Here is a 21,658-nt window from a genome sequence, read left to right as displayed (position 1 = left end):
GTCCCCAGGCTGTCCCCAGACTGTCCCCTGGCTGTCCCCAGGCTGTCCCCAGGCTCTCCCCAGCTCTGTCCCCGGGCTGTCCCCAGGCTGTCCCCAGCGCTGTCCCCTGGCTGTCCCCGTGCTCTCCCCAGACTGTCCCCGTGCTGTCCCCAGGCTGTCCACAGGCTGTCCCCAGGCTGTCCCCAGCGCTGTCCCCAGGCTGTCCACAGGCTGTCCCCAGGCTGTCCCCGTGCTGTCCCCAGCTGTGTCCCCGGGCTGTCCCCGGGCTGTCCCCAGGCTGTCCCCGTGCTGTCCCCAGCTGTGTCCCCGGGCTGTCCCCAGGCTGTCCCCAGCGCTGTCCCCAGCGCTGTCCCCAGCTCTGTCCCCAGGCTGTCCCCAGCGCTGTCCCCAGCGCTGTCCCCAGGCTGTTCCCAGCTCTGTCCCCAGCTCTGTCCCCAGCTCTGTCCCCAGGCTGTCCCCAGCGCTGTCCCCAGCGCTGTCCCCAGCGCTGTCCCCAGCTCTGTCCCCAGGCTGTCCCCAGCGCTGTCCCCAGCTCTGTCCCCAGCTCTGTCCCCAGGCTGTCCCCAGCGCTGTCCCCAGCTCTGTCCCCAGCTCTGTCCCCAGGCTGTCCCCAGCGCTGTCCCCAGCGCTGTCCCCAGGCTGTTCCCAGCTCTGTCCCCAGGCTGTCCCCAGCGCTGTCCCCAGACTGTCCCCAGGCTGTCCCCAGGCTCTCCCCAGGCTGTCCCCAGCTCTGTCCCCAGGCTCTCCCCAGGCTGTCCCCAGGCTGTCCCCAGACTGTCCCCAGACTGTCCCCAGGCTCTCCCCAGGCTGTCCCCAGCTCTGTCCCCAGGCTCTCCCCAGCTCTGTCCCCAGCTCTGTCCCCAGCTCTGTCCCCAGCTCTGTCCCCAGCTCTGTCCCCAGACTGTCCCCAGGCTGTCCCCAGGCTGTCCGCAGCGCTGAGGCGCCGCGGGGCCGCGCACGGGGCCGCGCGCCGTTGCCGGGAGACGGAGGCGCGCGGGAGGCGTCGCCGCGGGAGCGCGCGCCCCCCCTCCCACGCCCCTCCGTCCCCGCGCGCGCGTCAGCGGGAGGCGGACCGCGCCGCCATTGGCCGGCGGGGCGGCGGGCGGCGCCGCGCGCATTGGCCCGCGCCGGGTCACGCGGGGCGGGCGGGCCCGTGACGCGCGCGGCGGCGGAGGGGGCTCGGCTTGTCAGGTAGGGACCGTCCGCGCGCGCCGCCCGCGCCGCGCCCGCCCCGGCCCGGCCCGGGACCGCCGGGCCCCGCCCGGCCCCGGGCCGGCGGCGGGCCCCGCGCCGGCTCCACCTGCGCGCGCGGCGGGGCGGGCCGGGCACCGGCGCCGCTCGCCTTTCGCTCCGCCGGGGCGGCGGCGGCGGCCGCATCCGGTCGCGTCCCGGTGGCGTCCCGCCGGGAGGTGTCGGTGGCGCCGCTCGCCCGGAGGCGGCTCCGCCCCGGCGGTCAGGGGCAGCGCAGCGGGCGCGGGTCCCGCCCCCTCTCCGGGTCCGCCGGCGATGTCCTGGCCGGGGGGGCCAGAGGGCGGTGCCGGGCCCCGGTCCGGCGGTGCCGGGCCCCGGTCCGGCGGTACCGGGTCCCGGTCCGGCGGTCCCGGGCCCCGGTCCGGCGGTGCCGGGCCCCGGTCCGGCGGTCCCGGGCCCCGGTCCGGCGGTGCCGGGCCCCGGTCCGGCGGTCCCGGGCCCCGGTCCGGCGGTCCCCGGCCCCGGTCCGGCGGTCCCGGGCCCCGGTCCGGCGGTGCCGGGCCCCGGTCCGGCGATCCTGGGCCCCGGTCCGGCGGTGCCGGGCCCCGGTCCGGCGATCCTGGGCCCCGGTCCGGCGGTGCCGGGTCCCGGTCCGGCGGTCCCGGGCCCCGGTCCGGCGGTGCCGGGCCCCGGTCCGGCGGTCCCGGGCCCCGGTCCGGCGGTGCCGGGCCCCGGTCCGGCGGTGCCGGGCGCGTCTGCTCCCCTCCCGTTCTCCGGCTGGGCTGGAAGTGCTGGGAGTAACAGGAGGACGCGCTGGGTAGCGCCAGGAGCTGCGATGTGTGACCATCCCTGCTTCCCAAAAATTGCAGCAGCCCCGGGGGTTCGGTTTGGGGTTTTGTGATTTTCCCTCCTTGGTGCCGCCTGACAGTTCTGTACAACACAGCGGCTGCCTGCATGAACTTCTGCATTAGTGTTGGACCTGCATGCTGAGGCCTTCTCAGTGTCGCTGCCCTGGCGCTTTTTTTTGTGCATTCTAATGCTTTGTGCGTTTGAGATTTTGGTATTTGTACGTGTACTGTAATATTCATATTTGGGGTTCGAGAGGATTACACTGAAGGGCATTAAACATCCTTTTTCGTGTTGGAGTATCTTTCTGTTTGGTTGGACTTCACATGAGCATACACCTCTGAAGTGACACATCCTGTGTGAGCACCAGGGCGTTTTGTAAGACCTTTAAAACAAGCCAGCTCATTTTCTCTTTGCAGGACGGCATCATTGCTTTTGAAGTAGGTGAAATAACTTTTCCCTGCTTTGAAGCAGACCTGCTCAAAGTGTCTTTGGTGGTCTGCTCTGTTGTACTGCAGATTCCTTCAAGAAGTTGCAGTGTGAAAAAAAATACAGATGATGATGTGTGAAACTGGACCAAAAAAATTACTGGGTCTTAAAATAAATTTATTAAAATAAGTTAATCTTACTTGCTAATAATACCTAACAAATAAATTACTTCTACAGTTTATTTTATAGTGGTAGTCTTTGAGAATCTCAGAGAGGTGGGACATTCAGACATCATCTGCTCACAGTCAAAGCAAATTGCAAATTAGGGACACATTGTAGGTTGAGTTAGAGCAATGATTATTGTTGGTGAGACCAGTGTATGTTCCCTCATCTTACAAATTCCTTGAAATGTGTTGACAGAAATTGTCAGTATGGTTAGAACTTTAAAATATACATGCATGGAATGTTAACCCTAGTAAACTTGGGCTTTGGAGTTTTTTCTTGGAGGGAGAAGATCAAGTCTTGTATGTACAGTGCTACTTACTAGTGGAGCAAAAGCTCAGTTATCCATCACATTTCCTGATTTTCTACAACTGTAACTTCATGTCACAACTGAGTCCTTTGTCAGTGGGTATTTGGATTGCCAGTGTATAAAGTGATCATGTAGAAATAATTCTGACACTTGAAAGCAAGACAGGCCAGAGAAGGTGATGAATGGAGTATAGAGAACAGAAAATTTCAGTTCCTCTGGAGTTGTTTGATAGAGCTTAAAGATTAACTAGCAAAAAAGATAAAAGAATGTATCAGTGTGTGCACAGGATGTCAGGCCGATTTCAATATCAAAAAACTTTAGTGATGCGAAGGTGAGATGGGCCTTTGTTAAGAGAGAAGTGACATTTTCTTCACTAATAAGAGATAGCATAAAAAGGAAGTAAGGTTTGGTTGCAGGAGGTACACTGCAGTTAGGTAAAATGGTATGTATTTCCATACTTAAAATGTTCAGAGTTCAGTGTCATTCTTCCTGCCGTGGGGAGCAGAGATGCTTTGGTGGTACGAAGTTATGTTGATGCGAGAGCGGGCAGGCATCTGGTGGCCCGTTCTTTGTCCGTGGGAAATCCCCTCTCCCTGCCCGCTCTGCCCTCCCCACTTGCCGCCCGTCCTCGGTTCCCTCAGTTCGGAAGCAGCAGGATGAAGGAAGATATGTTTGCCATGTCAGGCTGAAGGCGGAGAGAGCTGGCAGCAAGTCCGGAATTGCTCCATACAAGGAGATGGGCTAGGAGCATGAGGTCATCACTTCACAGGGAGGAGTTTTTTTTGCAGTGTGTGGAAAGTAGGTCTAGGGAAAGAGACTTTTTTGCTGGCGGGGAGGAGAAGCAAAACAGTAAGAGAAGAAAGCCTAAATGCATTCCAGTAGGAAGTAAACTGCATATATGCTCCTATTCTGAGATAAAACTGTCCGCTCAGTCCTGGCTTAATTATATTGTTGCTGTATCCGCCTTGTGAAAATGGATTTAAAAAACCTAGTGGAGGGCTTTATTCTACGGCAGAGATAGTCTTGAAATGGTTGAGTATTCACTATTTTATTAGGGAGTTAAAGGATTTAAAATTTGGAGCATGAAAATATGCAGAAAGTTTCTGCTGTTTAACCTTTGTGTCAGGTAAATGTAGCATTTCTTTACAAAGGTTTATGTTTGAAACTTTTTTGCAGTAGTGAATCAGTGAAATTCATAGCTTTGTTTCTTTGTTTCCAGAGTTTGAGAGAAGATAGTCCCCTCTCATTTTAAGAGCTATGTGTATGGGCTCATAGATGTACATAGGAAGTTTTTGTAAGGATTCTTAAAAACCAGTGAGAGTCCTTCTAAAATGGCTTTTATTTTTGTGTTTGGGATTATAATTTTTTTTCTTGTGGGACAGCTTCACTGGATGGAAGGCTTTGATTGCTGTCAGCTTGTAGCATGAAATCATATTTGTGACCATTACTATAATTCTTTTCTATTTTGCAAGTTTAAGTGCAGAGTTCAGTTTGGTGTAAGGAGTCTGAAATAATAGGGAATTTTAAATTCCTGTGTGTTTCCCTGATGATAATAAAAATAAATTCCCATTAATGTAGGGCTTAATGCTGTTTTTAATCTGAATGAGTGAACTGTACCTCATGGCATCATTCTACTTTGGATTTCAGATTGCTGTTTGCTCTATAGTAACCAGCTTCCCTTGCATTGCTGCTTTCTACACTTGAGAGAAAATGCCTGGTGCTTTAACCACGTGTAATTTCAAACTATCTTCTTAATCTCTGGGTTTCTTACTAATCTGCTTACAATACCAAGATGTGTGCCATAGCAGTTGGTAGAGACAACCCTCTGTATTTATAACTTTACTGCAGTTCAGTGTCTGATTTCTGTCCCCATGTACAAGTTTGACAGAATTACTGATCTTTGGAGCATGTTAGTTGGCTCTTTAGAAACTTGTTGATGTTGTGGGCTTGCACCTTGAGCAAAAAGGGTATTTTGTTAGGATTTCTGATATGGCTGCTCTTTTTTTCTGCCGAGGAAACAGTGCTTGGACAGTAATTCCAAGTATGTGGAGTTACAGCACTAACTGCATCCTATGAGAGCTTTCTGCCATATAGCTCTCTATTAGGACAAACACATGCTGTCAGCTGTTGAGGGGGAAATAGGGCAATCATGTGTATACTGTTAATATGTTCTTAGCTATGCTGTATGATACTGTAGTCCAGTTGCAACCCTCTCTTAGTATGAGCTAGTAAGAAAATATTTAATGAATAAGTATTAATGGTTCTCACATATTTGGCATTTTTCTATATGGCATTCAAATCTTGGTCTGAAGACGGGTAGCTGTCTTGCAATTGTCATTAAATGATTTTAATAGTGTCACAACTTTTCATCCTGTGATTCTGTAAGTGATTTATTTCAACATGAGGAGCTGAGACATTAAGAAATTGTGCTTAAACATAAAGCTAAATTATCATAATTAAGACTGAATGAAAAGTCAGTTATTGTGTAAGTCCTGGCAACCTGTGAAAAGTTTGTGAATTGTTGTGTATTACATAAGCACTCTTTACCAGAGGCAGAAGTTAAATCCAGAGCAGTGTTAAAGTGCATTAATTACAAGCCATTTGTTCCTTGAAATTGCCTGCTTAGTAAATGGGAGACACACAATTATAGCAATGAGCCTGGTAAGAGTCGTGAGGATGAGCCCCTCTGACAGAGTGCTGAATCATACTCAGAGCACTCCATCCTCTCTAATAAATGGGTTGGGCATTCCTAGGGAAAAGTGCTATGAAAGTAATTACACAATCACATAGTGCATATTCCAAAGAGGGTGGAATTTAGGTTTGCATCTTCATTTTGTGAGTCTCTTAATTTTGTACTTGGTTTGTCAGCTTTGCTGCTTTTTTTTCTGTTTATACCTAACTTTTTGCTTTAGAAAATTTGGAAAACCTTACTCCAATACATTGAAAGCATATTGTAGCTTACATTATCTGTCATCACATTTGTAATGTTTGCTGTTTCAATTGAGAGTGGCAGTTATAAGTTGTTTTCTCTCTTGCAATAGAGAGCTGGAAAGGACATAGATTTAATGGTTATTTAATAAGACAGGAATTATTTTATTGAATATTTGGTGCTTTAATACTCGGACAAAGAACCTATCAATAACGTCTGAGCTGGTAGGGATTGTTAGCTGCTACACTTGTAAATCACAAAATTCACCTTTGGTAAACCTATAAACAAGTAGGAGTAACATCATAGGATCAAAAATCCTGATTTTTGAATACAGATTTTTGAATAAAGCTTGTTTTATCTGCTCTTACATTTAATAAATTTGTTAAATTATGATCCCTGTAGTGTATTGCTATTGTGTCTGCTCAAATACAGCTTTTCAGAATTATGCTAAAGCTTTCTTTCTATATTTTGTGTGTCTTTCAGATAGCATCTGACTTCTTAGTTGTGGCTTCTACTTTCAAATGCTCATGAGTGTAAAATAATAACCCGCAGCATTTATACTCTAGGTTTCAGGAAGTACAGATAAGGGGTACAGTCAGGCAAAGTGGTTAAGTTCAAAAATATGACAACTTAAGCTTTTTAAAATAATCAGCAAAATGTGAGAATTGCAATGTTAAGAAAAATCATACAACTTAACAGCAGCTTTTTACAGATTCAAAAGTAGAAAACACAAATCAGAAAAACACATCCTTGTTTATTTTAGGTGTATTTGTTGTATGCCAATGCTGTGAATGCTGCGTTACCGCCCAGCTTTTCTGACGTTTCCATGATATGGTTCATAAACTGAAGTTTATCAGATAAAAGGAAATGCCTGATTTGCCAAATACAGAAAAAATGTTGGCAGTTGAAGTGTGCATCTGAAAAAGCAGAGTTCTAAAGGGTCTGTAACAAAGATAGAGGAAAGCTATATAACTTTTGCCCTTTGGATTAGGTGAATGTTGAAACTGGAGTGCATAATCTCTTACCAATGAATGTGATAAGTAAATTTGAAGCTACTATTTTAAGAAATTTAAATGGCATCCAAACAATCTAATTTATCTAATTTTTTTTTTTTTTTTAAATGAGAGAAGGTAATTATATGCCATTCTTACTGAAGTCAAAATCTCAGTTTGAGTCAGTCCTTGTGTCTGGTCTCTTAGTTTTCCATGCTGCATACTTTCTAACTCTCCTTCTCTGGAGCCAAGTGGTCCCTCTGAAACCCGTAAATGATGGGAGTTTACTCCTGGCCCTGCTTCAGACACAATATGGAAACTCATTGCAGCAGATTTGTGCCCTTCACAGAAAGTCTTCAGGAGGTATCCTGTCCCTGTATGCCTTGTGTCCCAAGGCTTCATGTTTCTGGGAAGCATGTAGTGCATACGCTGTGCACATAGGCCAGGGGAGCCTAAGTGGGATGTAGGGGTTAGCAGTGTGGGTGTGGAGCTGCCATTTCCAAAGCTCTGATTAAGCAGATGGTCGTCAACATTCGGCCGTTATGACAGCGTGGCTTGTGTTCCTCTACAGAGTTTTTTTCAGATTAAGTTGGGATTTTAGGTTTAGAGATGCAGTCAAATTATCTCCGAGTACAGTTAGGCAAGAATTCTGAGGGAGCTAAATAACCCTTGTCTACAGTACATTATTGTTATTTCTAACTTGTTTCTGAATGATACTGTTAAGAAGAATATTGTCCTTTTAAGTCAAATATTGGCTGCCTGGTATAATCTCTGGAAGGAACAGTTTTGAGCAGCAGCAGGAAAGACTGGATATGAAAGAATAATCTATTGGAACAAAAATCAGATAGGCTGAATCTTACTTATGCAAATACATTTCCATGTGAAGAATCCAGTCTTGCATGTGCACTTCAGGACCACTTGTCCAGACACCTGGAAGATTAAGCTTCTACCACTTTTACCTGTTTGTAGTAGCATCCTTTAATTAAAGCTCATACACTTTTAAATGAAAGTAATATTCTTCAGAAGGAGAGTTCTTTAGAGCTAGGATGGCTGATGATACCCCAACAGAACTGTCTGGAACTAAGAAAATAATAGGTAGGTTTTTATATTGATACTTATTTGTAGAATATATGAAATAAATTTTGTTACACAGTTAAAGCATGTAAGAAGGCACAAATGCATAGTTCAGTCATCTGCATTTCTGGTGAGAGTAACTGTATCCCATTTAACACAGAGAATTACCATGGTATCTTTTAGGATATGGAGATGGGAAGGAACAGTCATTCAGTTCAGGGACAGCAAACAAAGGCTTGAGGCAGCACACCTTTCACAGAACCACACGATATGTTACATTTCCTGCAGTGCAACAGCCTGGAATATCAGCGGCTAGGAAGAGACAGAGCCACCTCCTGGATCTATGATCCTCATGGCCAGTATTTTCTGTACAAAATACTGTGTAATTAAACTACATTAAATGTGGTACAATGATGCCAAGGAAATAAGTGACCTTGAGAGGACTGAATGAACAGTGAGTTAACTAAGTAGAGGGTTTAATGAACCAGAAGGATGTAATTAGTTTAATGAAGGAGGAAAGAAGAAGAAACCTCCTGATTGCTCATTCAGTTGCTTTCCAAAGAGCAATAAATACTTGGAACTAGATTATGTTTCTCCTGAGGAGACCACTATTGTCATATATTACAGACCAATGGCAGATTTGCTATCTGTTTTTTCTGAATTGAGACATTCTGGCTGATAATGGGTCATGGGAAGAAATTAAATGTCTCTAGACCTTTAAAAGTACTTGACATCTTGCGGATTTGTCTTTTTCTATGGCTGTTCTTAAATCTTGAGAGCTAAGACAGTGCTACTAGATGAAGCTTCTGGTAGTACTCTGGATTTCTAAGTTGAAATGTGCAATGGCAGTAGCCAGTGAATTTTGGGACCTGAAGTCTTCAGGATGAGTCTTAGGTGTAGCTTTTGTGATGATGAGAGACCCCCAGTAGGAGTATTCTTCAAACCTGTTCCCCTGAAGAAATGCTTACATAGGCAGCCTTGGGACTGATAGTTTACATGTAGGTTTTCTGTGAGTGTTAATTCTGACTTGCCAAGTATTCATCTCGAGACAGATGGATATCGAGATGTGAAATGCTGCTTTCAGAGGTTTGGTGTATTTTTCAAGTAGGGAAGACTGCTTCCTACCTTCAGACTAGAGAACTTGGTAGCTAATTGAAATCTAAATATCTAAGAGAAATATCTAAGTTAGTGGTGCTTAAAATAACTCTTTAGTTGAGATGGTTACTACAGGTGCTTTTTAATTTCAGTGTCGACTTTTTCCAGAAGTTGTTTCTACCTTCACTACTCATCTAAGACAAGAAATCCCTTAAAAATGCAATAGTTTAATTTTCTTTAGCTTCTCTTTTTTTACTTAGAAGTTTCTTTACTATACTCTATAATATACACTTTAAGTGAGCTTGAGTCACTGATGTATTTTTTATTCTGTTTTCAGTTTGTGGCCAATTTTTGGAGATATTAACATTATTAACATTATTAACATTATTATTTAACAGTATTTCTTTGTAATTCTGCCCTTCTCTTTAGCTGATAGAATTGGTTAATAGGGCTGCAGATGCGCAGTACCTGCCCTGAGATAGTCACTTCTAGCAGCCTTATCCTGCTCAATCCATTTCTCTTTTAGGATCTAGAGTGTTGATACGTGTTGCAACACTGCAGAATTGATAGGTTAGTGAAAATTTGTTGGTCAGAAACTCTTTATTGAGGCCATGCTTTTCTTTGCCTTTCCTTGAGTCCTGGAGCTGAATTTAGAGAAAGTGTAATTCTTGGAAAAATGGAGGAAGGAAAGCTTTTTTTTTGTAAACACATGAAAGGTGATGGGTTACTAGGTGTGTTTACCTTTGAAAGCAAAAGAAGCATGTGTGGCTTACTTTGTCAATTTTTCAGAGTTAACAAGGGAAGAGTCTTAAAGCATTAGTGACAGGATGTAACTTGTGTCCACTAGACTAGCTCTTTTCTTCTTAGCCTGTATCTGCCTCCACCTTCTTGTTTGTCTGCCTGGTGAGATGCAGTGTGAATCTCACCAGTGAGAATTCAGTATGTGTATATTTAGCTGTGACTGTGAGGTAGAAACTTCTGCAGGGTGGAAACAAAACTGATTGAGTAACTGCACGCACCTAAAAAGCACTTCCTGCATGTTCTCTACCAGATGTCATCACTACCCTTTGCCCATTTTTTCACAGAAAGCCTGAGATGATAAAGAACATGCCGAGAAGGTTACCAGACCATGGGAAGTAGCAAACAGCTGAAGGTGGGGTGGAGAATGAGATTACTGTTCAGAATTGTCTTGGAAAATGGGACATGTCATCTGGAATAAAGCAAGGTTCAGTGAGTGTGAAAGCTCACTGGTTGGCTGTAGGGTGGACAGAATGGATGTGTGGTGGGGGAAGAAAAAGTGGAAAAAGAACATGAATTTTTGATTAATGAACAAATAGTGATGCATTATCAAGTTATTAGAAAGAGGGTAAGTACCTGGGCAAGGAGCTTGCAAGTAATATAAACAAATCTTTCTGTTCTTGTCAGAGTTGGTTGGTCCTACACTGCCTCACTGATTCAGCTTCAGACTTCTTATGTGAGATGGTGACCAGTTCCAGGTTGTTTAGAGGACAGCTGTGGTTTATAAAATAGTTTAGAATGAAGGATTGAAAAAACTAGAATTGCATCTTGTGATTCTAGGCAGAGAACCTGGGAGCTGTGTTGTTGGGCTTCTATCTGTTTTGCTTTTTTTTTTTTTTTTTTAGAGGAACTGCTGAGGAAAACTATGGTCTTCCTACAGGTGCATGGATGGGAGAATGAGAGTCCACTGTTTGAGGATATTTGTACATGACCAAGTAAAATCCATGTAAAACAGTACTTGCTACTGTCAGATAAGAAGGGGTGTTGGCATAAATGTAGAGTAATAATTCCTGTTCTGCTTTTAGAGTTTAGAGACATCTTAAGATGGAACTCTTGTTGTTCTACAGATCTGTTTTTTTAAAATTAATTTTTATAATAATTTTGTACTGCTTTGTTTCATGGTCTCAGAAATGTCTGTAGGTATTGATTTATCTAATTTAATTATTTACTGGGCAAAGAAGGATATAAGAGCAACTTTTTAAAAATTTCATTTGATGTTCTCAAGTTCCTCTGGAAAACACTTCAGGCATTTGACATATCATATCACTTTGTGCTATAATGATTTTTTCTTTTCGTGTTCTTTGATCTTACACCTGTCATTCTTACCTTTTTTGTGAGCTAAAAATTACCTTTTCTCTGTGTGTAAGCTGCTACATGCTATGATCAATATTCTTCTTTGGTGCTTTATGTTTTTCTTTAGCTAGAAGCACTTGGACATATAGGAATACCATTAATGTATCAGCAGCATAAGGGCATGTTATGTTTTTTAAATATGTTATATTTATGTATTATTCTGGATGGTTTCTAACCCGATTGCTTGAAAGCACTGAACAAATGTCTTTCAAAGGTGTGTCTTCAGAGACTGCTACAACTTTTTCTGGTACTATTATTAAACAACCCTTAACCAGTATATTGTGTTGCATTTATTGACATGTGACTTCATCTGCTGCTTTCTGTGCTTGCTGCTCAGTATTCTGAGGTTTTTGCAAGTTTTGTAATGATCTGTCAATTTTGATGAGTCATAATAATTTTGTATAAAGCACAGATGCTTCTGTAATGATGTATAGGCAGGTAACCATTCTGAAGAGCAGCCCAAGTTCTGGCCCAGATTATGGAGAGGCTTCTAAGCTCTTTCTCCTGTCAGTCTTTGTCTCTTAAGTCTTACTTTGCAAGGTCTTCAGTTCTCTGGTAGCTTCCTATCAGAGACATCAGTAGAAACTTCTACTTCCAACACCTTTTCCCACAGGATGCTTGATGCCTTCACAGAACTCTTCAAGTTGTGAAACATGATTTTGCTCTGTAAAAGCTGCATTGTTCTTTTTTTCATTTGAGTTATTCTAGTCTATAAATTCTAGGCATGGTTTTAACCACCTTGTGCAGCATCAGAGTTAAACTGTGTTGTGCTTCTGATTGCCTTGTCCCATCTGAAGAAAATTTGATATATTTTCTACTCTTGATTATTCTTTGTTTGGCTCACTTTAAGCCTAAGTTTTTGCAGAATTAATATTTTGGAAATTTGATAGCTGTTGTTCAATACTTTGGCTCAATAGCATCTGACTCAGGTGAATTCTTACTACTAATTTGATATTTGTAATTGCATCTCGGATGCTTCAGTTTTAGAAAATGCCTTATGTATCCTAAATGTAAAGAGGATCTGATTTGGGGACTTGCCTTAGCTGTCTTGTTAGTAATTTCAGAAGATGACAGGTCATCTAAATTTTGTGTTCTGTCTTTATCTTCTTATAAATTTGTCTTTTATACCTTCCTTAGCTAGTGAATAATTGCATTGAGGTAGCAACATGTTTGTAACTATCAGATTCAGCTATGCTTGGGCTCAGAAATATCAGTGGAAATGTTGTGAGATTTTATTGCCCTCTGACAGATGGCTGTGCAATTCACTGGAAAGCTTTTATTATGCTTCCATGTACTAGCTAGTGTATGTCTATCAATTAGACCTGTGTTGGACTAGCATTACCAGGTTTAAGTTCTACTAATGACCTGTATGCAGATGAAAAAATGCACATAGGTAAAAAGTTAATAGTAACTGGAATTCTAAAGAAAAGTTGGTTTTGAATTTAGTTTTCATATTGAAAAAACAAAATTTTGCACTCTAAAATACATGACAGCATAGTTCTTTAAAAAGAGAAAAAATGGTGTGTCTTTGTTTGTGTTCAGGGAGCAGAAGATAGAACTTTTTTGTGTTGAAGTGGCTCCAATCTGTTGTTTCATTTAATAAATGGATTTTTTTTGTGGGCTTCATTTTGCCATGTGCAGTCCTTAACATCTCTATGAAACTTGAATGTGCCCAGGTGCTGGTGGTGATGTTTGTTCCACTTTCACGAGGCCCATTTGAATGGGGATTAGGATTTATGTTCCTGTCCAGTGACAAGTTTGGTGTTTCCACCCCGTTTGTATTTGTGCTAGTAAGATGAGCCAGATTTACTCTAATGTTTTGCTGTTGCTTGTACTTTTTTGCTAGTGGAGGCTTTCCCTTGGGCTTTGCAACTTTGGAACAAATGATTTTAGATCTGTTTCTTAGAAATGTGATGAATTTTATAATGCTTATCCTGTGGTTTTTTCCTCCTTTTGTATCTGCTTCCATATCTGCTTTTCCTTTTCAGTGCCTGAATCTTAGCATCACTTAGACTTTTCTATTTTTGGTCATGGCAAATAGAAGTTTTGTATTTATATTAGGCAGATCTTTGTTTCTCAAATGTCACTAAGTAACGAGAAAGGAATACTAAATAATGCCTGCTTGAATGTGAACTAAGATTGTCCCTTCGTAAGATTTTGTGATCGTGTCTGTGATCAGTGCTTTGTTTTAAATAATGGGGATTTTGAAAATAGTTTTGCTTTCTTCACCCCTACACACTGTGTCTTTCTTTCAGTTTTGCTTTATGTGTTTTTTCCTATGAAGGCGTTGCTAAACTGTTATGGAATGTCTCATCTGAAGTTGGACATTGTAGAGTGAGATTGTGAGTGAATACTTATCATGAGTCCACACGTAGAGATTATACAGTATACCTTGCACTTACTTGTAAGCTGTGCAAAGCTTGTTTCTTACAATTTTTTAAATCAAATATATATTTTTCTTGATACAAACGTTCAAAACCCTTCTGTGTCGGTTTGCTTCACCTAAATTTTGGTCCAGAGCTACAGTTTGAAGTTTTGGTCTTGCTAATCATCCTAACTTCCTGACCCCCTACTTTTCTAGATATTAGAGTAGCTAGAGCTAGATAGAATTTTATGTGTAATGAGGGGTTCCTTTCTCTTGTTGCCACTTGTTTTCTTCCACCTTTATAAAAAATACCACTAATAACTTGGTCTTTCATGTAACAAACTTAGGCCTTCTGTGCTTTCATTTTCCTTAATAAGTTTCTCTTTTCATTTTACCAAGGGGAAGGTTCATAAATAAATAAATTTGTCAGATTTTTCAGCTACAGTATACTTGTCATAAGAAATTCCAAGAACTTAAAGAAAAATATTTTTTTACATGCATAGAGGCAAAATTATTTCTTCACTCAAAATTATGTGTATGAAGTGATAGCATACTACTGCTGGCAGTCATTAGAGAGATCTGCTCTTTTAGTTGAACTTTTGTTTTTTTAAAACTGTATTCTTGTAATAATCTGAAAATGCAGGGCAACTTACCTAAGTTTGAGTTTTGCAATGTATTTGAAAATGGTGAGATAGTAAAAAGAAGTTTGATATGTTTTTCTTTCACAGAGTCCTCAGAAAAGAAAAAAAAAGTATATTTCAGTAGGTGAAAATCAGAGGAAGTAGCTGCTGACATAGGAAAACTGTACTAAAGGACATTTCTGAAGGAAAACTTTTAAGGTATGTTGGCTAAGTTATGCTTTGCAGAAAAGCCTTCCTGAAAATTAGCTGCCTGCTTTGCTTTGAGTGGACCAGTATTTCAAATCAGCTTTGAAATAATCAGGCAAACTTGTGTAACTCCTTCAGATGTTTATTGTTGGCAAAAGCTCTGCAGAAGGATTAGTTTTACTAGTTTATGTTGTATACATGATATCTGTATGTACAAAGATGGTCTTATGAATATGTGATTAGTGTAAACAAATGGTAGGTAATGCATGTGTTTTGTGTTTCATGGTCTTGTTCATTCCAGGAATGGATGCTACACTAACAGAATGTCAATTGTTTGACTCTATAATTTTTATTTAAGGTGTGGATGGAGCGCTGAAAACAATCTATTTCATTATTTTAATGGAATATAACTACTGTAAGTCTCACATTGAGAAATTGAGAAGAACTGTCTAACAAATTGATAATCTATTGTAAAAATGTTTTTAGTTTGGTATAGAAGCTTTGATTTTGAGGATTTGTCTCCTGAATCCAAATAATCTTTATTTTCTGATTTTGAGATATTTTTAATGTTTGTAGAAAGTGTTTGCAGAATAAGAGACATTCTGTATTCTCTATGATTTGGAGCCCATGCAAATTTAGGAATAATCTAAATTCATGGTTACAATATGAAGGATAAGAGAATCCAGATCTGTGATGTACTTTCCTATTCTGAATTTAATTAAGAATCAGGTGTGCTTTCTGGTTTTATAGTTTTTTAGTTGCCTACCTTGTCACTGGTACTGTGAAATCACACGTTCAAACTGATGCGGGTAGATCCATCATTATTACAGGTTTATAAAGTCACAACCTTGGATATAATTGATGGCAATATGTAGCAGAAGACACCAGTTGTTACAAGTGTAGGAGAGCATCTTGTGTTGCATTGTACATGCTCTGCTCTTCCTTGCTCATTTGATCTCAGGCTTTGGTCTGACACAGCATGGCCACTTTCACATGTCACAGACAGATTGCAATCTTTAAATTAAATGTACATTGGTTATGCAAACTACTTTCTTCAGAATTGCTGCTGGAATCCAGTAGCAAGACTAACTGGAATACTGGCTTTATTTCCTGGAGGGAGTGTTACAGTATTGAAATATTATGTGACTATCAACTTCCTTGAAGTTTCTCAGTTAGGCTGAAAAAATTTAACGTTGATTTGTTTGGAATCTGACTGCACCACTGTGTTGGTGGTTGAGAGAAATTTTAAGTTGTCTTTGTTAATGCTGCTTAAATTTAGAACAGTTTGAGATCTGGTTGCTCATTTGCACTATCCTTTTAAATGTACATTCAGTGTGTACTTCCTGTGAATGATTAGTTTGTTTTTTGGGCGTAACACTATAAAGAAAGTCCTACTTTCTTGAAATTGACTGTGAGACATATTTTACTCCTAAGTTTAACAAATATTTTTTGACTAATTTACATGTACAGTAATTTTTTAGCCATCTATATCTATGTCTATAACAGATATTATATGTCTTATATATATATATATATATATACATATATAATATTTCAAAATATAAAGAGGTAGCTGAAATTCATTTGTCTAATATGGTGGTGCTGGTATTTTATTGCTTTTACAAAATATGCTACAATTCTGTTTGAAACTTGACTGGCATGTCAAATTATGTAAGCTTTGTTCACATGTGGAAAAAGAGATAAACCTCATGGGTATCTACCAGAAACAGAAGAAATCTCTTCACTGTAAGAGTAAAGCAATTCCTGAAGGCTTTTATTTCTGTATGAATTTCTGTATTAATTTAATTCTGTATGAATTTACTTTTTTGTTGTTATCACCTCTCTGTCTAGCTTGTTTTAAATCATTATGCCATCTCTGTTTTTTCTATTAAGATAAAACACTCTCCCATGTTTTTTTGAGATTTTTTCCCCCCCAGAATAGCTATCACAATGTTTTTCATCTTTTGAACATTAAAGAAGAAAGTATGCGTGTGTCTCAAACTCCCCATATCTCATACCAGTTCCACATTAAAACTTTTTTGAGTTCAGATTTTGCTGGTTTTGCCAATTTCTGAATTTTGGTTGTAGTCTGTGGTTGCAAAATCTGCCTGGGAATCTTTGTCTTTCATTGTGAATATTTTAATGTTGTAGGGTAAAGCCTAAAAATATGGGAATATTAGTATTTCATAATCCAGTAGCTGTGAACGTGGGGAAGCACAAGGAGAATCACACCCCGAATAGCAGCCCAGGTAGTTTGCTGTTCTTAAATGTCTTCTGGTGCCATGGGTGGAGACACAGGGCTGATCTAAATGCATTACTGTGCCTGGGTGATCACTGTAGGTCCTTTCTGACTGAAATACTCTGTTGTATTGTATTGACCATGTAGGGCAGCTCTCATCTCTGTGATCATTAACAAGGGAGATAGCAAATTTGGAAAAATACCTGTCTGTATTGGTGCCAGATACTGTATTTTCGTACACTGGCCTTTCAAAATGTGCCTGTGTTTTTTAAGAGTATTTGAAAATCAGATTTGTGTGTTCATGAGTTTGGTATACCTTACAGTTCTTACTTCAAATTAATGACTGTGTGATCTGTTTTGTTTTCAATTGTTTAAAATTACTAAAAAAATTAAAAATCAGAAGTGGTTTTAAATTACAGAATCGGGTTTTAGTTTTTCAAAACTTAAGCTTAGTTAAGTGGCTTAGGTCTTGAATACTTCTTCACTACGTCTTCACCTCCACAATAAAGTATTTGGCTGATGTCTTGATTGAACATTTTCTCAATTTACATGGAAATGACATGGCAGCTGGCTTACCCATTTGGGAATCATCAGTTCTGAGTCTTTATGCTTGTTAGTTTTAGCAAATAATAATTTTACCACTTTTGCAAAACAATCTTTTGCTTTGCTGCTTCTGTCACAGTGAAAGGAGTAATTTAAAACGAAGATTGGAGTCCAGTGTGTGTACAATTTTTGCCTATGTATCTAGGCATCTAATGTTGGCATTAGAAAAAAATGTGGTTACTGCTTCATGAAGAACAACTTAGCAGGCTGGAGTGGGATATGTCGGGTCTTTTGTTCTATTGATTTTTGTAATCCTAGATCTCCTTTGTAGGTCACTAGAAGCAGACAAATATCACGTGCTGAGAATATTTCCTACTTCTCTTGCCATACTGCCTCTCAGTAAAAAACAGAGGCTAGGGTAAAAGCAAGCAAGCCATTTCTTTACTCATAATACAAGGCTGAACTTCACTGTGAGATTCAGCTTCCATCTTTTCTAAATCTGGATGTAAGAAACAAGGATACTGTCTTTTCTCACAGCTGTTGTGTTAGGAGAGTTGGGTAATGTGCTAAAATGGTGTTGTAAAAGATGAGATTGGATCTAGATCCAAAGGGCGTAGAAAATTCACTACTGCAGCTTTAGTCATGTTAATAAACAAGACTTTTAAGATTTTTTTTCTTTGGTTCATGTTGCTAAAGTGTTTGTGGTTATGCAAGAGTGTTCCTCAATTTTAACTGTGGAGGTATTTTCATATTGCTACTAACAGTGACATAGTTCATAAATACAGCTAACATAAACTATTTACTGTTGCTATGTATGACTGAATTTCTAGCCATCAGGAATAATTCTGATGAAAATATACAGCTTCAAATTAAAGATCTTATGGAAGCTTTCAGGTTTAAGGTTGCTCATACAGCTTTGACTTATCTGTATTGTGTCGATACATAGTAATGTGGTCCTGTTCTAGTTTTCTTTATTGGATCTTTGTTTTGTTATGTAGCATGGTTTGTGTTCTGAAGATAAACACATAGTACACGAAGCTTATTTTAGAGGGTGCTCGAGATTCTGATTTGCAAAATCTTCAGAAATTTTGTGCAGTAACTGAAGCCAGTGACATATTTATTTTTTCTGAATACCTAACATGCTAAAAATGCTAGGCACTCTGAATAGTCTGTCTTTAAGCCTTGTACATACTGGTATGAGCTGCCACAATGTTGACATCAGTATGTGTCTCAGTTCTTAATGTAAAATAAGAATATTAGTCCTACTTCCCTCAATGGACCACTGGAAGATAAATAGATAAATTTGTTAGTGTTTTTAGAACACTGCTATTTTAAGTGGTAGTGTGTAAAGCCTGTGAAGAAATTGGTGTTTCTGTGTTAAAAAGAACCAAGACTTTGCTGAAGTGCAGGAATTAGTGAATAGGCAATGTACAGGCAGTGGCTGTACTGCAGTTCAGAGGTAAGGGTTGCAGTTTATATTAGTTTATCTTACCTAGTTGAAGCTGTTTAGTATAGGAATAGGTGATTGGTATGTACACAGAAAAGAGGGTTCAGCCCACATTAGAAAACCTTGTGCAAGAGTGTGTAGGAATTCTTTGTGTGGTTTCAGCTTTTCCACAATGTAGATGTGTGTTTATCAGTGTCAGATACGTGTATTTCAAAGCTAACTCTAGCAATGTGTCTTTGACCTTTGGTTCTGCTACAGGATTTCATAAGGCAGCATTTCTTACCTGTTTATCAATCTTATTTTATGTCAATTTGGTACAATAAGACTGGACTGTCTAGGGTAAAATGGTGTGAACTAAAGAACTCTGACCCAGGGGACCAGTGTATGGTTGGATGGGAAACCTGCTTTGGGATAGTTTCTGTTTTTTGGGAGGTTGAATCTGCTGGTTTTATGGCCCACTAACACAGTGTTTTGAAGCAAACTAGCTTCTAGTTATCAGTTTCCCACAGATGCAGTGCCTGAGAGCTGGTGTTTTATGTGGATTTTTCTGTGCTCTTATGACAGTAAACATGACAAAAATTGCAGGTCAGCAGGAGTAGAAAGATACAGCTGGCAGCTTGTCTGAAGATATTGCTAGCTGTACTTATTTGGTTAAATATGTAGATTGGTCTTAAGTGTTTGTCTTAGACGCTGTTGTTTTCTTTCATACTGTAAGTTAGGGAGGGATGTTTTTGCAGAAATGGAAACTGGAATTCTAAGGCTGAAATCTTGCAGTCAGAATTTGTTGTTCAAAACAGTGCTCTGAGCTTACTTTCAGTTTATACTGAGGAGGTTAATGTATGTGGTTAATCTTATGATGAGGTAATTTCAGTGTTTAGGCATCTATAGTTGCTCTTTGTCTCACCAGAAGTTTTTCTTTTGATAATTGTCTCATCAGTCTTGTTCTCCTTTCAGATGTGGTGAAGAGCCTGTATTTTCCCCTGTGTGGTATATTGTGCCTTAAAAAATGGGGTTTGGAGGTGACCTGAAGTATTCTCATGATGCTCTATTAAAACTGCAAGACTGGGAACTACGACTACTGGAAACAGTGAAGAAATTTATGGTCATGAGAGTAAAAAGTGATAAAGAATATGCGTCCACTTTACAGAATCTTTGTAACCAAGTAGATAAAGAGAGTGCTTGTCAGTTGGATTATATCAGCAATGTGTCCAAGGTAAGTCTGAAGTTTGAATTTGGAATATCCTTTGGTTCTGGGTTTTTTTTGTTTTTTTTTTTTTTGGTTTGAGTTGGATTACTAGCCATTCAGTTTCTTGTGAGTTAATATTGCCAAAGCATTTAAAATGGATTCTTTTAATTTCTCAGTGAAATATGCAGAAGTTGAGCTCTAGTCTTGCTTTGAAAAAATTAACTGAATGAGAATCAATCCCAATTTTTGAAACTCAGTATTTTACATAAATGGGTTGAGCCTGCTTCTTTGCTTAGTGCTTTGAAAATCAAGTATGCCATAGTAAGCTTTTCTTTTAAGATAGGAGCTATTGTTTATGTTGTATAGAATTTGTGACAGAAATAGAAAAAATGCCAGGAAACCAAGGCAAAGGCTAGAATTCCAGCTGTTACTCACAGTGCAGCATGTGTTGCAAGAACAAAACATTAATTCAGGATGTTTCTCATATTTGTGAGGTTATTTTGTATTCTGTTTAAATAACCGTGTTGACTTTCAAAAAGGTAATGCTGTCTGTTCTGTCTGTTCCAAATTACTGGTTTTTAGACTTTGAGCAAGTCCAAGTAAATGTAATAATGAAGCAAACTTCCCTTATCACCTGTTTGAAAATTTTACTCTGGACCTGGATTCTCTACTGACAAGAGAAGACTATTCTGTTTTGATGGCTTATTCAGTTCTTGGCCCTTGTTCTGTAGCAGTGGTTACACAGTGCATTCAGTCTGGCATGAATCCTTATTTTCTCTCTGCAGGAAAACACCCTTTCTGGGTCAGGTTAAATTTCAGACAAAGCAGTTTTTTATGTCATGGGCTTATGAGGTGGCTGCTTGAACAATGGCTGTGGTGTAGCATTAGGAACAGGACTACTCCTTGTGCAGCAGGATGGATGTATACAGGGTTAAAGTGGCTCTGTGTGACTTGAAGGCTGTGCTGCTATAGCTAGGCTGCTTCAGCACTGTGCAGTGTTTATATATCACACGTTCTGTTGTTGCCTCCCTCCCTCCCAACAATTCTTGCCTTGCAAATTGAAATACTGCCCTTTTTTTTAATTGGCTCAGAGTATTTAGTGTTATAAGGTTTAAAAAACCATTAACCTTCACATAGGTATCTCAGTCTAGGACAGTTCATGTTAATAACATGAGCATTTCTTGTGAGCAGATAAATTGAAAAAATCTGGAGGTCTGACTTAAGCCACGTTCTTTTTGGCTTGAAAAGAGGCATGCATGGCACATTTGGAAATCTTGTTTTGAACAGAAGTGCTCAAGTTGTCCTTCAGCATGATTTTCATTCCCTTTTTATTTTTTTCTCTTAAGGAGGTGTAATTTTTCACTAAGTTGCATCTCTAATTTCTACATTTTCTCTGTTTTCTACATTTTAACAGCAAAAATATTAATCTGGACTGGCAGATCTTTTATATGGGCTTGTCTTATAATTTCAGTGACATCTTGGATTTTGTAGTTGTGTAGTGACACATTATGTTACTGATTTTGGCAGTTAAAAAGCCTGAATTACTGATTTTTTACTAATCTCATTCTAATTTATTTTAATATTTTGTGGTACTTTTTTCGCTCTTCCTGTCATTTTACAGAACCAAAGAATGATGCAAATATGGTACATGAATCTAATTTCTTACATCTTCTAAGATATTAAATACCTGTTTTTGTTATTGTGGTATTATTTGGCATTTTGTGGCATTAAAAACCAATAGCAAGCTTTTTAATTTTTAATGGGTTTTGTTTGGTTGGTTTTGTTGTTATGGTTGTTTGTTTTGTGTTGATG

General features: G+C 40.5%; 1 protein-coding gene across 3 annotated transcripts in view; it reads left to right on the top strand.

The window, feature by feature from the left end:
- Positions 1-1,112: 1,112 nt before the first annotated feature.
- Positions 1,113-21,658, top strand: part of FER (FER tyrosine kinase) — a 153,981-nt gene continuing 133,435 nt past the window's right edge. Inside the window, exons 1-3 of one of the 3 annotated variants that reach the window (XM_021524773.4) lie at positions 1,113-1,191; positions 14,333-14,443; positions 19,615-19,873. In XM_021524773.4, the coding sequence (XP_021380448.1) occupies positions 19,667-19,873 (207 nt within the window). In that variant the 5' untranslated portion in view covers positions 1,113-1,191; positions 14,333-14,443; positions 19,615-19,666. Of the gene's footprint in view, positions 1,192-1,907; positions 13,582-14,332; positions 14,444-19,614; positions 19,874-21,658 lie in introns of those variants that run through there. The other 2 variants (XM_085566655.1, XM_021524774.4) reach the window with 2 other exon arrangements.

Source organism: Lonchura striata, chromosome Z, assembly GCF_050655825.1.
Source record: "Lonchura striata isolate lonStrDom1 chromosome Z, ASM5065582v1, whole genome shotgun sequence".
Lineage (NCBI taxonomy): Eukaryota > Metazoa > Chordata > Aves > Passeriformes > Estrildidae > Lonchura > Lonchura striata.
This window is presented reverse-complemented; position numbering and strand designations above follow the sequence as displayed.